General features: G+C 41.6%; 2 protein-coding genes across 2 annotated transcripts; one reads left to right on the top strand and one right to left on the bottom strand.

Annotated features, from left to right (window-relative positions):
- Positions 1-268: 268 nt before the first annotated feature.
- On the top strand, positions 269-3,226 carry LOC124267614. Its single transcript, XM_046702576.1, is given in 3 exon segments — positions 269-338; positions 2,335-3,033; positions 3,036-3,226. Coding segments are annotated over 3 exon segments (960 nt in total).
- Positions 3,227-8,274: 5,048 nt separating this feature from the next.
- LOC124267609 lies at positions 8,275-14,684 on the bottom strand. The gene is made up of 7 exons (XM_046702573.1): positions 14,621-14,684; positions 14,228-14,282; positions 12,601-12,775; positions 10,082-10,206; positions 9,808-9,904; positions 8,963-9,097; positions 8,275-8,351 (listed from the first exon to the last, which is right to left on the bottom strand). The coding sequence occupies exons 2-7, from the start codon at positions 14,265-14,267 to the stop codon at positions 8,345-8,347; spliced, it is 579 nt and encodes a 192-aa protein (XP_046558529.1). The 5' UTR covers positions 14,268-14,282; positions 14,621-14,684; the 3' UTR covers positions 8,275-8,344.
- Between the last annotated feature and the right edge of the window lie 350 nt (positions 14,685-15,034).

Below are 15,034 nucleotides of genomic sequence, written 5' to 3' on the forward strand. Positions count from 1 at the left end.
AATGTGAATTCTAACTGGGATCTTCATGGGTACCTTGATTCGGCAGCGGATGTCCCAGAAGTGACAATATAAGGCACAATGTCACACCCTATTTCTCTAGAAATACATAATGCATTTCTCTCAATAACACTAACTATCAGCCCTCATGGAGGCTACCAAATTATTTATTCCCAAAACAATTACGTATTAAAATTACAATATTGAATTATAAAGTTCAAACGAGTTAATGCAACTCTCGCGCCCTCCACTGGCTGAACATTATCCGCCTATGTTGGCATGGTACAACGACGACAGCAAAAAGACTCTCAGTGAGGGTCAAGGGGCAAATGTCAGAGAAAGTTAGCCTTCAGTATGGAGTTCCACAGGGTTCTGTACTGGGACCAGTGTTGTTCACTATCTGCACATCACCTCTCGCAGACTTTGCTCGCGCCAATAATCTCTCGTTCCATCTATACTCCGACAATACCCAGCTGTATCTGGCCTTTAAGCCTTCCAACAGAACATCAGTAGAGGAAACATATCGTCGTTTGATGAACTGTATCAAGGACATCAAGGGTTGAATGACCCTGAACTTTCTCAAGCTCAACAATGTGAAGACGGAAATGCTGATTCTCCCTTCAAAGTCAACAAGAGGCAAACTTGCTCTGCCCACCTTTGAAATTGGAGGTTGCATCATTGAACCAAGCAAAGAAGCACGAAATCTGGGATTTGTATTTGAGCCATGAATGCAAAGCCATGAATGCAGAGTCCTTTGTAAACAAAGTATGCAGACATGTATATTTTAACATCCGAAACATTGCCCAAATACGTCGATACATAAATCTAAAGACCGTAACATCTCTTGTTCAGGGCTGCGTTGTATCCCATTTAGATTACTGTGATGCTCTTCTCATTGGACTACCAAAGCAATTGATAGCAAAGCTGCAGCGCGTACAAAATTGTGCAGCTAGACTTGTGACAAAGGCAGAAAAAGACAAACACATTTCTCCAGTGTTAACGAAACATGGTTGAAGATTCGGACAGAATCACTTATAAAGTGCTCCTGTTTACCTTCAAGGCAAGGGCAGGCCTAGCTCCTGTGTATCTCCAGGAACTCCCCCCAGGAGTACAAGTCCGCGATGTCTCTTAGATCCACGGGACAAAGCACGGGACCACCACCTTTCGCGTTCGCCAGAGCAGCTCCATTACTCTGAAATGATCTGCCATTAAACCTGAGACTTGTCAATAACTTAGCCACTTTTAAAACCTTTTTCAAATGCATACGCCTAGTGGACATCGTTGATACATGTTACATGCATCCTCTCAAAGTGCTTTAGCGTTTAATACTGACTGGATTCTTGCGCTATATAAGTTTTTAGTTGACGATGATGATGACAGAAAACTAGACGCACACAAAAAACGAAACAGCATAAAATCCTGGTTAGAACTGGACTTCTGCATCCAAGACATGTCGTTAGAGGTGACCTACATGATCGGGTAAGACTCCCAGACTTGTCTCTCACCTTAGATAGATATCATACATCCTGTTTGAGTGGAGCACTGGATTGTCTGGTCCAGACTCTATTATGCAGAGACCAGTGTTCTATGGCTGCAATATTGCTGAGTGCAGCGTCACACAACAATTATACAAAATATATTCTCCCCACAAATCTGCCTTTCTCGAGCTACAGATAACGTAACATACCTTCGACCGTCCTCAGAGCTGAAGTTTTCACTGAACAAACAGACAGACAGACGTTATTGACACATGCCACAAACGCCTTTGGTCATACATGGAATCATTTTACAATTGTCAGTTGTAAGATGGTGAGGATTCACAACTAGATACTTCTTTATTTGTTGTTTCTCACCCGGAATTATTTATAAGTAGACATTGTTTTTTAGTATTTTTCAACTGTACAAAATTATATACTGAATAGTGTTTATAATAATATGCTTGATATACCGTGATTCTATATAGGAATAAGCTGGGCATTTAATGCGGAAATGGCATTCGTATTCTTGATCATTTTCATCAACTTTTCATTACATCTTCTTGCTTCCCGTGGGATTCTACCACTATCATGTCTACTAGTTTCAACAAATATTGAATGGGATGACATTCTTGTTTGTTCGCATAATTTGAAATACTATTGTGATACGATTCATAACCAAAATAATCCTTGTAGTAGTCCAGTTTCTTAATGAAAGATTTCAGTGTGTGATATATTTACCCAGTAATCGATACATGGATGGGTTTTCCGGGTTTGCACGGGTTATCTTACACTGTTATTCCTGGAAGTATTGTCGCTAACTTGTTGAAATATTGAAAATGTTTACTTCGTGAATCATCAGAATTACCTTTTTTGCAGATCCTCTCTCAAAGCATTGACGATCCTTCTTTGATCCAACCAGAAATCACAGTGGTTACAGCTTATTTCAACATTGGTTCCTTCGCCAAAGGAAGTAGTGCTAACACGTTTACTTCGGGCAAATATATGCATTGTATGAAAGTGTTTGGCAACATAACAAACAACCTTGTCGCATATACCGATTCGAAGGATGTGTACGATCTCTTCATGAACCTGAGGCGCAGGTTTCCCAGCAATATGACGAAAGTGTTCCTGATAGACAGACACAACCTATGGTCCTTCTCTTTGGCTTGTATCTACAAGCAGCCGAACTATCCAAGGCATCAACCGAACACCGTCAACTGGAACTACTCATGTGCAATGCATGCTAAGTTTGAATTGGTCATTGACAACAAAGTCTTAGCGGAGGAGCTGTTTCCAATAAAATATTTCTGCTGGCTCGATATTGGACTCTTCCGGGATCTTGCTGGTGACAAGAAGACCTTCAAGCTCCAGATTCCCAAAGAATGGGATCAACGGAAGGTTGCCTATACTGCAGTATCCTGCTTTAACAAACAGACGACAATCGCAAATGTTATTAAAAACAACATGGTGTGGGTTGGAGGCGCAATGTTTTTAGGAACACCTGAAGTGCTTCATAACTACACGGAAGACTACATGAATACGGTCAAGATGCTGTTAAATAACGCTTGATGAATACGGATCAGCAGGTTAAATATTCCATGTACCTGACATCCTCACAGGTTAAACCCAGAGTTCAGATACAAACATTCTCCCGCGAGCACAATCCTTATGATTATTGGTTCTACCTTGGGTACCTGTGCAGGGAGACATGGTTAAAAACCCAACCTCCTGTGAATACAACAGCCTTATAAACGACATCCTTTAGCCATGGTTCTGTCACTTGGTCCCCTAAACACTTACTGATTACAGAAAACTACAGTGTAAACTATTTTGATTTTTTAGAAATTATTATCAAACCATATCAAAGGTATTGGTTCAGCCACATAGAGACGCGAACAAGCTTCTTTGAGTGACATTTTAAGATTTGGGAAGTAAACTATTGACAAACATGATGAATAACAACTTCTCTATTTCGTGAGTGCAACGTGTAGATTTTGTACCGTTCCCAAGCAGGAATGTTACATAAGGGGGAGGGGACGTATATGTACTGAATGGAGAAAACAAAACAACATGATTAACATAATTGGCTAAACAGGCTTTAGGACAAAATTGGAATTCTGAACTCATCCATTATCTTATGATGTACACCACACACAGAGAAGTGCCACACTTGGGGGCGCGGTGGGCGAGCTGGCTAAGGCGCCAGGCTAGTGATCCAGTGAGCCTGAGGTGCCGGGATCGAGCTCACCTGTGACCGGGTGTAAACTTTGTGTGCAGACTCTTTCACTGTTGTCACAGCCACTAGTGTACAGTACACAACCCTGTGCACTTAAAAGATCCCACGAATATGTTGGGAAATGACCAAATGGTGGCCACATGAATACGTGCAACACCTAGTTCCGGGTACAGCAACGTGCAGTAAACTTGGACTAAGTACTGTGACTTAACAGCTTAATATCAGCCACATAAAAGCTACCCTAAGAGGTTCAAGAGGCGGCAGAAACAGAAGTACAAATGGTTGTGTTACCCTAAATCAACATTGTGGTGAGTTGGTCAATGTTCCAAAAAACTTTGTGCCCCATAACTTCAAAGTAACTTGTTTAATGCTCAACCTGTGAGGAACAAACCTCTCATTCTCAATGACTATATCCAGGACAACAACTCTGATGTCTTTGCTATCACAGAGACGTGGCTGACTGATAATGATACATCAGTTATAGAAGAATTAGTACCAGCGAACTATGACATACTGCAAGTAAACAGATCACACCGAAGAGGTGGGGGAGTGGCATTAATCTACAAACAATCTATTCATGTCAGGCGCAGTAACTCTGCAACATTCAAGTCATTTGAGTATGTTACTTGGACCAGAGTGTCCTCCTGCATCGGCTACAGACAAGACTCGGCTTCACAGGAACAGCTCTGGTGTGGATACGCTCGTATATCTACAACCGTACCCAATCTGTCCAGATCGGTGATATGTCTTCAACACACACACACATGGTGTATGGCGTTCCTCAAGGTTCAGTTCTTGGACCCAAGCTTTTCAGCCTCTACATTCTGCCTACTGGAGACATTGTCAGGAACCATGGACTAAACTAAACACTCCAGTGATCAACAGCATGAGCATCGATCTACGCAGTTGGGATACGATGACATGTGTCAGCCAAGTCAGCGAGCCTGACCATCCGATCCCGTTAGACGCCTCTTACTACAAGCATGGGTTACTGAAGATCAATTTTAACCCTGATTTTCCTTGTGCTTGTCAATACACACAGTGATCAAACTGTAACATGTTACAAAGCGTCGCCTGGAATAAACACTGGACAGCTAGCATGAATCACAGGCTGGTGTCAAACTAGTCAAACTTTCTTACATAACTATACTAGGCACAAAAAGAAACTGTGCATACAAAAATTTAAAATCTAAATTTATCAAACCTGTGTAGACACATAAGGATGTAAACTCAGAGATTAGTGACATGTATCCAACATGCATGCACGTGCCACGTTCCGTGACGTCAGTGGGTTCGTCCTTGAGACGTGCAGTACGTTGTTGCACGTGCATTCCGTGAAAGAGAAACAGAGCAAATGAATGCCACACAATACTGTCACCTTGGAAAGCTCTGCCCTTGCGATCGTTCAAAAAATTAAACAGCTATTGAGACGCATGGCATGCCAAGGCTCACGTCTGCACAACGTCATGAGGCCATTGGGATGGTCCGTGGGGGAATGTTTCAACGACAAGTGGCTGCACATTTCCACTGCCACCGGAACACCATTTCTGTACTGGTGAGGCGCTAGCAGAACACAAATGACGTGATCGATCGGCCACGTTCTGGACGTCCACATGTAACAACGCCAAGATAGGACAAATGGATAAGGGTGACCCATCTTCGCCACAGGTTTCAGACTGCAGTGATGACTTCCCGAACCATCCCAGGACTTCGCCGTATCCACCCCAACACAGTTCGACAACGTGTACGTCATCACGGGATCAGACCACGACGTCGCGCCATACGGCCTATCCTGACACAACGTCATCGACAAGCTCGCCGAATGTGGTTCCGAAATCATGTCCGCAGACCCTTGTTTTGGTGGAAAATGTTGTTTTCACAGATGAGTCCAGGTTTAACATTTCCGATAGTGATGGACGTCAACACGCCTATAGACGCGTGGGAGAACGTTATGCACAGGCCTGTGTCTTGGAGAGGAATCGCTTTGGTGGTGGTTCCGTGATGATTTGGGGTGGAATAACAGCACGCCAAAGAACTCCTTTGGTGATTTTGTTCAGGGCAACTTAACTGGTGTGGGCTACAGGCATCAGATTGTTCGACCTGTGGCAATTCCTTTTCTGCAACGTCATGTCCCTGGGTTAACATTCCAACAGGACAATGCCCGCCCTCATACGGCAAGGGTTGCTATGGATTTCTTGCAACACCACAACGTTGACTTACTGCCTTGGATCTCTCCCCGATAGAGCATGTTTGGGAGGAGATGGATCGACGTCTACGCCGTCTTCCTCATCCGCCAGATAACGTCCTTGACCTTGCAACAGAACTTGAGAGAATCTGGCGTGACATCCCAAAAGTCTTCCTTGCACGTTTGATAGGCTCTATGCGTCGTCGATGCACTGCTGTTCTCAATGCCGATGGTGGACATACCCGTTATTGAGCTTGTGACATGGTCGTTTGACCCCTGTCCCGCTTGTGGACTCGTCACGTCATTGTGATTGACTTTTCAATTCAAATTCTGCCGATTTGTTATGGTCTCATGATCCCTCCATTAAAGTTTATAAGTACCATTGACATTGTTATCGTACTTATCAACTGGGATAATATTTTGACAATGCACAGTTTCTTTATGTGGCTAGTATACATTCAAAAGTGAGCTAAGATTAGAATATTTCTAAGTACACGTGAGTATAACACTTTTCATGATCTGTATGTTTATTTGTTTGTGTAAAAAACACACGGTAACTATGTTGTACGTTGTTGTCACCTTGTATTGTGGCTGTTGGTCAACGGTAAAAATTCAGGGAAACTGTCGTGACGATCTAGGGGAAGTAACTCTGAATTGGGCACGCTTCTCGTACTGACGAAGTGTCGTAAAATTATATACATCTGACCATCGACCCACTCTTTGTCACAGCAGCCGTCACAAAGATGTTTAAATATTTTGAAGTTTAAGTGGATAGGTAATTCATGTTACTCTCGTGCAAATTAGCTGGGGATTTGTAAACAGTTTTATCCAGTACTTATTATTCTCATATATAGAAGAAAACGCACCACGGTTTGTAATTAAAAGATCTGGACCAGATAACCCAGTGTCTGACATCATGAGCATTAGGCTTGTGTTTTGTTTGTTTGTTTTTTAACGCTACACTCAGCAATGCTCCAGCTATATGACGGTGGTCTGTAAATAATCACATTTGGACCATACATTCCAGTGATTGACACCATGAGCATTAGGCTTGTGTTGTATTTGTTTGTGGTTTAACGCTACAATCAGCAATGCTCCAGCTATATGACGTTAGTCTGTAAATAATCACATTTGGACCATACATTCCAGGGATTGACACCATGAGCATTAGACTTGTGTTTTGTTTGTTTGTTGTTTAACGCTACACTCAGCAATGCTCCAGCTTATGACGGCGGTCTGTAAATAATCACATTTGGGCCATACAATCCATTGATTGACACCATGAGCATTAGACTTGTTATTTGTTTGTTTGTTGTTTAACGCTACACTCAGCAATGCTCCAGCTATATGACGGCGGTCTGTAAATAATCACATTTTGACCACACATTCCAGTGATTGACATCATGAGCATTAGACTTGTGTTTTGTTAGTTTGTTGTTTAACGCTACACTCAGTAATGCTCCAGCTATATGATGGTGATCTGTAAATAATCACATTTCGACCATACATTCCAGTGATTGACATCATGAGCATTAGACTTGTGTTTTGTTTGTTGTTTAACGCTTCACTCAGTAATGCTCCAGCTATATGACGGCGGTCTGTAAATAATCACATTTGGACCATACATTCCAGTGATTGACATCATGAGCATTAGTGAGTGAGTGAGTGAGTAGTTTTACGCCGCACTCAGAAATATTCTAGGTATATGGCGGCGGTCTGTAAATAATCGAGTCTGGACCAGACAATCAAGTGATCAACAGCATGAGCATCGATCTGCGCAAGTGGGCAATGTGTCAACCAAGTCAGCAAGCCTGACCACCCGATCCCGTTGGTCGCCTCTTACGACAAGCATGGGTTACTGAAGATCAATATTCTAACCGAATATTCACGGGTAGACAAGCATGGGTTACTGAAGATCGATATTTTGACCCGTATCTTCACGGGTAGACAAGCATGGGCTACTGCAGATCAATATTCTACCCCGGCTCTTCACAGGTACACAAGCATGGGTTACTGAAGATCAATATTCTACCCCGATCTTCACGGGTAGACAAGCATGGGTTACTGAAGATCAATATTCTACCCGGATCTTCACGGGTATACATTCCAGTGATTGACATCATGAGCATCAATATTCCTAATTCGGAAAAGAAGACAGGTGGCCATGTCAGTCAAGTCAGTTAGCATGACCACAGAGCCAGCGAAGAAACTTGGAAGATGAATACAGGAACACTTGTACTTTCATGTTGCTTTCCCTCAGTATATATACGTTACAACACAAATGCCGTGACATCAGAGGTGCTCGTATGTCAGAATATCGTAATCTGTAAAACACAATAACAACAATATGGGAGGCAATATGATTTTTCATTTGTTCATAAATCAGCAGTCTTGATAGGTTTTCCGAATTTAATTTCTTCTCAGAGAAACAACTGCATCCGCACAAGCTCACTCCCTGAAACAGAAGGTGACAAAGAAATGATAAAATGTATTGAAATGATACCAAAGAGGCATACACAATTACCGCTGGTTATTGTCTACTCTGTGTAAGTAGCGTCATCCAAACTAATAACCTTTAAGTAGTTTCATGGCTTGGCAGTTCAACTTGAGAAGAAAATCTACAGAGTGCAGATGGAATGATATCAATTACCGCTTTCATGAAAAATAACATAAAATTTTAGAAAGTTAAAAAATATATAAAACGCAGAACAGGAATGATAACTGAATTCAAACCAGACTGATATTTGTAAAACACGTACTTGAAAGAGACACTACTATACTAGCTGGTAACCAAAACTCCAAGGTATGTCAACACCTAAAGGAGTGCTGATAGATTGGGCTTACCGCCTGTTTGTCACGGAAACTAACCCACGACTTTAGAAAGATGTTTCCCCTGATAAACTAACAGCACTTTGTACTTACATCGTACTTGAATGTTATCAAAAGTTCTTATTCTGCCAGCCGTGTAGCACTAAAGCATTTGAATTCTCTAAACATTATGAGTCCGAAGTGTTCAGAGAAATGTATATCAGTATTTAAACAGATCGCATCTGAGAACTGACTTACATCAAGTAGTGACAATTGTCCAGAAAGGAGTTGTATTGTAGCCTGGTCATGTTCCCCATCAGCTCTGGGGTCGCTCCAGACAAGGAACATTCTACTGTGTTACTCAGGTGGGTTTGGATGCAAACAGGTTCTTCCCTGAAACCAGTTGAAGTTGAAGGTTACGTCATAGTGTAGGCCGTGAAATATTCCAAGTGGACATGACAGAATCTACCTTTCTGTGTAAATCATCTTGTCGACACCTTGAAATACCCAAGACAATCCTCTCTTGCCAGTCCCACAACGCACACTACCCAATCAGTCAATACAATGAAATCTTAGAGTAAATAGGGTTCAAACATTTCTGTGTTTAAATGTCGCATCAATAGCAAACATTCTCCATCACTGACAAAATAACACTTCCAACCGTAGAAATCCACATAAAACCAAACAAAGTTGGTTTATGAAACTGGTATTTTCTCGGTTCCAAATCGCAGTGTCCTAAATACTATCATCAATGTGTAAGTGAGTGAGTGAGCGGGTGAGTGAGTTTAGTTTTGCGTCGCACTCAGCAACATTCCCGCTATATTATCGAGTCTGGACCAGACAATCCATTGATCAACAACATGTGTATCGATCTAGGCAATTGGGATACGATGACATGTGTCAACCATGTCAGCGAGCCTGATCACCCGATCCCGTTAGTCGTCTCTTACAACAAGCATGGGCTACTGAAGATCATTCTAACCCGGATCTTCCGGGGTCATCATTGTGTAAGAACAAGATATGTTTTAAACATGATGCAACAGCTAAACCTGTTATGAAAGACGAGTTTAGGATAAGCTTCGTTATTAATCTCAATATCTCACCGACATTTGGCCTCGTAATCTCTGGAACTGATATGGCACCGACGTCTCGTCTCAGACAGGATTCTACTCCCCAAGCACCCCTCAGCTTGTATGAACGCTTCAAGAAAAAATGGACAGTTGCAGTATAACGTTGCAAGTGATATGTTAGAAATATAGCACTATGACTTTAGTTATTTTTCCATGTAGTTACCGAGTCTATTAAAAGTACAGATAATTCCTGCATGTTTGTTTAGAATTATGTTTGACGAGCCTTCATTTTCAATTGCTGTCTAACCTTGGCTGTTGGTGCAAATGTACTTGTACACGTTGGTATATATCAGGACATCAGTGTCGAGGTTGCTGCGACAAATACCCCCCACTTCACGCATGCGCCGATGGTTTGCTGCCAGTCTGCTTGGCCTGTACTTGCACGTAACACACAAAAATATATACGTCACATCTCGACTCTGTTACCTGTGTTTGGGTAACAGAGTGGTTGGAGTAACTTTACACGAACCTGGTTCGATTCCACCATTGTTTAAAAATGGTTATCATATATATTGTTTGTGGAAGGTATACCCAGCTAACAATTTCACGTTGTCACAACGTTGTCACGAAGTTATGCTTGCGTCCGTACAACGTTATCATTTTGACTCCCATTGACGTTGTCACAATGCTGTGACGTGACGTTGCACAGTGACGTGATATTAACTTTGTCAGTAAGCATGGAAATTACGTTACTGTGACTTCAGAATAGTTATGGGATGGTAATCATATGATATAATAGGTAAATAATGCACTAGAGTCTTGTTTTCTGCAGAAATTACGAATAGTTCGATGTCAGTCTTGCTCTTACGATTTTCGGAAAAGGGACAGTTTACGTCGCATCAAAGTTAACGTTTCAGAAACGATGAAACATAACGTTGTGTACTAGTCGATACACAACGTGTTTACATAACGTATATATGGTCGCGTACCAATCCGTCGAATTTCTGATTTCAGAGTAGTAAACTGCATTCGACGGATCGGCACTGTGATCTTAGCTATGAATTAGTAATAAAAACATTGGGTCATACCCCCAAAAAAGACGCAAGGGGTGTTGGATGGTTTGACTCGCTATATATTTGCACTTTTGTACAGTATATATATATGCCTACTCATATGATACAAAGAGAAAATAAATATATGTTTGGACTCTATAATTTTTTACTTTTGTACAAAATTAAAGTTGAAGCATTAAATAAAATGCATTCATAAGAAGAAATGTATAGTTCGTGAGTTGTAATTGAGACTTGGTGCATAATCCAGGGAGTATAATAATGTAAGGTATACAAAGTCGCACGGTAGGGATTAAACTTTGGTCTCTCTAGTCTCAAATATCTTTGTTATAAAAATTGCTTAACACAAGGTAAGTTTTTCATTTTGGTTGGCTAGTGGTCCTACAAACTTAACCCAAAAATGGGTGCTTTGTGTAATATTCTGGTAGATACTTTTGTCTGCTCTCCTCATGCCTTGGACATACAAGGAGGACATGGAACTAGTCTTCATCTGTGTTTCTACAGAACGGGCAGAGCGATGCCTCAGGGTTTTTATCCCGCCGGGAATTTTGTATACGGAAATTATGAACACTACATCTGAACTTTGAAAGTGCTCTACGGAGCTTACCTTTATCCTGTGCACGCCACGTCCATCCAGAGCCATTACTAAATAGTAATTGCCTAACATATGATACTCAGTTTCATGTCAGCAATCAGAAAGTCTTCACTTGAATCTGATAAAAAGACATTTAGTCTAATCCAATACAAGCCTGTTTTAACGTTGTCACATAACGTTATAAAATGACGTAATACTAACGTTGTGACAACGTTGTGTCATCACATTACCAGTCTAAACCTAAACGTTGTGTGTTAGGTGGGAGGTTTTCCTGGTTTTACATGATGGAGAAATGGGCCACATGACAACTTTAAACTTCAATGTAATCATGTTCCATTTTTCATTATTCCGAATATAACAGCTAGGGATAGGTGTTAGCGTATAGCGGTTCCTAGAACAGAACGATCAATACATCCATGTACAGTGGGTGGATAGACATTTGTGGTGATCGGGTTCGCCAACCCTGAAGTTGAAGACCATGACCCGAGACGGAAGGTGCCGGAGATAGCCGATCGCCACATCGAGTCCGTGGAAGCCATTTTGTAAGTATTACCTGCCTGAATCAGGGGTCTACCTGGCCTCAGACAACAGTTAACCCCTTAACTTAGACAACAGTTACCCCCTTAACTTTTACCATGACCCGGAAGGAAAATAGGAGAATATAGTGCCTTGTTTAAATGGGCTGTTCTGTTTGTGTTACTTTTTTCAGGGTGACTTGTGATAGCTTAAATGAAAGGTACGACATTGTACTTTATTGCAAAAATGTTTTCGGTCTACAATCTGCACATGGTATTGACACCAGCCTTCCATGATTTGACCCCGAGATGTGTTTCGGCTCGTAACTACCGGTGACCATTGTTTACAGTGGATACAGCAAAATTGACATGGTCGATCCAGGCCCATATTTTGCCGATTAAGTGACAAGTGGCAGATTGGTCAGCATGCAACAGGAGAACAGCCTACCACCGATATTAATTATGGTGCACTGGCACGTCACTGTAGATTGCAAAGAAGGAAAATAATTGTAAACTGAGGCCACCTAAAACATAGAGCCGCGGCTTACTCCATTAGTGATCTGATATCGTGGTGCAGCGAGCACTACACATTTGTGAGGAGTACCCGATAGGTTGGACCGACTCGAATTAGTATCCGCCTACTCACGAGCAGTCGATGGTCAAGGCGCCGCCAGAGATCAAAGTGCTGAGTCCCTGACCATTCAGTATCTCCCTGACCATGGACAGATTGTTCTTACACTGCCGCTCCAGCTCGTCACACCGAGCCCAGTCCAGGGGAGGAACCCAGTCCCTCTTCTGCAGGTGCCGAGCAGCTGCTGCGACTGCGCAAGAGACACACACGCTACTTATATTTCCTCCTTCCAAGTTCCAACAAACATCAGTTATTGATGAATCAAATAATCATACATTCTACATGCATTTTAACTTTATAACTTTAACTCAGAGAATCTTTACGTCTCTTGATTTGTATGTGGTTAAGTTAAGCAAATAGTCCACGACATTTGTTCGGCTCGCCACGCAATATTTGGGCATTTATAAATGTTTCCATAAACAAACTCAAATGGGCCGCGCCTACAAGCGGATTAGCATTCCTGGCTTGTTGATACAAGATTGTGCGGGGTTTGTGATGAATTACTGACCCACATCGCTGTTTAACGTATTCGTTAAGTAAGCTTTTTTGGGGTTAACGTTGAGGTTAGCCAAGAGTCTACAATGTTTCGAAGGTCAGTAAATAATCAAGTCTGGGCCAGATAATGAACATCTATTGACGTATCTGGGACACGATGACATGCATAAACCAAACCTGACTACCCGATTCCATTAGTCGATGTTCAATAAGCAGTCTGTGAAGTTATAAAGACGTAGTTACGAACAAAGCGTCTGAACTTTTTCTTACATTTATGAATTAATGTTATGTCCTTCGAACGGAAAACCCGGGAGTATTCTATTATCATACAGGCAAACCCCTTTGTGTCTAACTCGTCAGGATCATAGTACCAGTTCGACTTATCCGAGTGTTCGACACATGTATGAATATACATATAGGAAATCATCTCAAGTAAATATTACACCAAAGAATCCAAGTCGTCACGGATACTTGAAGTGTCAATACAGTGGTGTGATTGGGATGTTCCCAATACAAATTAGGCATAAACAGTTTTGGATGTTGCTACAAATAAAGTAACGTGCAATTTTCTAAACGTGAATCGGTCTTCAGCAACTCATACATGTCGTAAGTGGCGACTAATGGGATCGGGTAATCAAGTTCACTAACTTTGTCGACACATGTTATCGTATCTAAATTGCGAAAAACGATGCTCATTATGTTGATCACTAGATTGCCGGGTACAGACAGTTATTTACAAACAACCGCCGTATAACTGTGATACTGCCGAGTGGCGCGTTAAATAACAAACCATTCCATGTATGATTACACAGTGCCATTTAGAAAGTGGTCTAATGTAGCATATGTTATATTTGGGATTACACTTTCTTACTAAAGTACAGATTCTAGTACTTTTGGGGTTGAGTCCCATCCGAGGTTCGAACTCACTCCCTCAGAGTAAGGCACCTATAATCGCCAACACACAAAGTCAGCCGCCTAACCCGCTCAGCCACCAACCCCAAAAGTACTGGTAACGGATTTCCACGCCTGGCATTTGACCTAAGAAGATAACAGAGGTGTCGGGCACGATGACCTGTCAGATTGGGACCATTACTGGGCGTCGACCCTCGTTCACTCAAACACTCTTGATATAAGTTAAAGTACTCGCCTGTGAGAACCAGAAACGCTGCAATATGTGAGGTCTTCATTTTCCCTTGTTGAATCTTAAAATACGGAAATAAAGTTGTGAGACCCCTACCCACTGCCATAGACAAACAAAACAAACTCAAGCATCTCAAATCCCCACGCAAATGACATTGGTGTAATATTCTGTATTCTCTGAAACATGTATAACAACACAAGAATCCGTAAGTAAATAAAACTGAAAGAACATAACACCGTAATTCATTGAAAAATCAACACCGAAAGACTACCGTCCAAGAAAAATGACCTTTCATTCATATTATGTCAACGTTCCTCCTATGCATGCGAAAATACATATTCATCACACAGCAAGTATTGTATAAATGTAAAAACGAAAACAGAAAATAAAAATGAATACCTTGTTTCAGTTCAAGTCAGTGGACTCTGTACCTTGCTTGTCTACGAGGTATGAGTGGTGGGCAGACCCTCCCTACTGGTGTAGTGTCACGTTGACAGTGATACTGATGGATATCTCCTTACTCCGGAACATTATACTTCTCGGTCGTGTTGAACCGAGTGAAGCCAGGTTCTAATTATGTGTCCGCATAGTGGATTGAAAAAAGAACTGGGGACATGTTCAAAATGAACTTCGGCATGGTTAAATACACAGGGAAAATGTTAAGTCCACTGAAAAAAACAACATATAAAACATATCCCCACGTATATATGTGATATCGAGTATATACTAATATGAGATAGTTGTCTGCAGATAGTCTATATTTAGAGATTCCATTAGAATCTTCTTCAGGTTATCTCGGCCCGTGAATTTGTT

Source organism: Haliotis rubra, unplaced genomic scaffold (assembly GCF_003918875.1).
Source record: "Haliotis rubra isolate DU_JTF1 unplaced genomic scaffold, ASM391887v1 Scf1323, whole genome shotgun sequence".
Lineage (NCBI taxonomy): Eukaryota > Metazoa > Mollusca > Gastropoda > Lepetellida > Haliotidae > Haliotis > Haliotis rubra.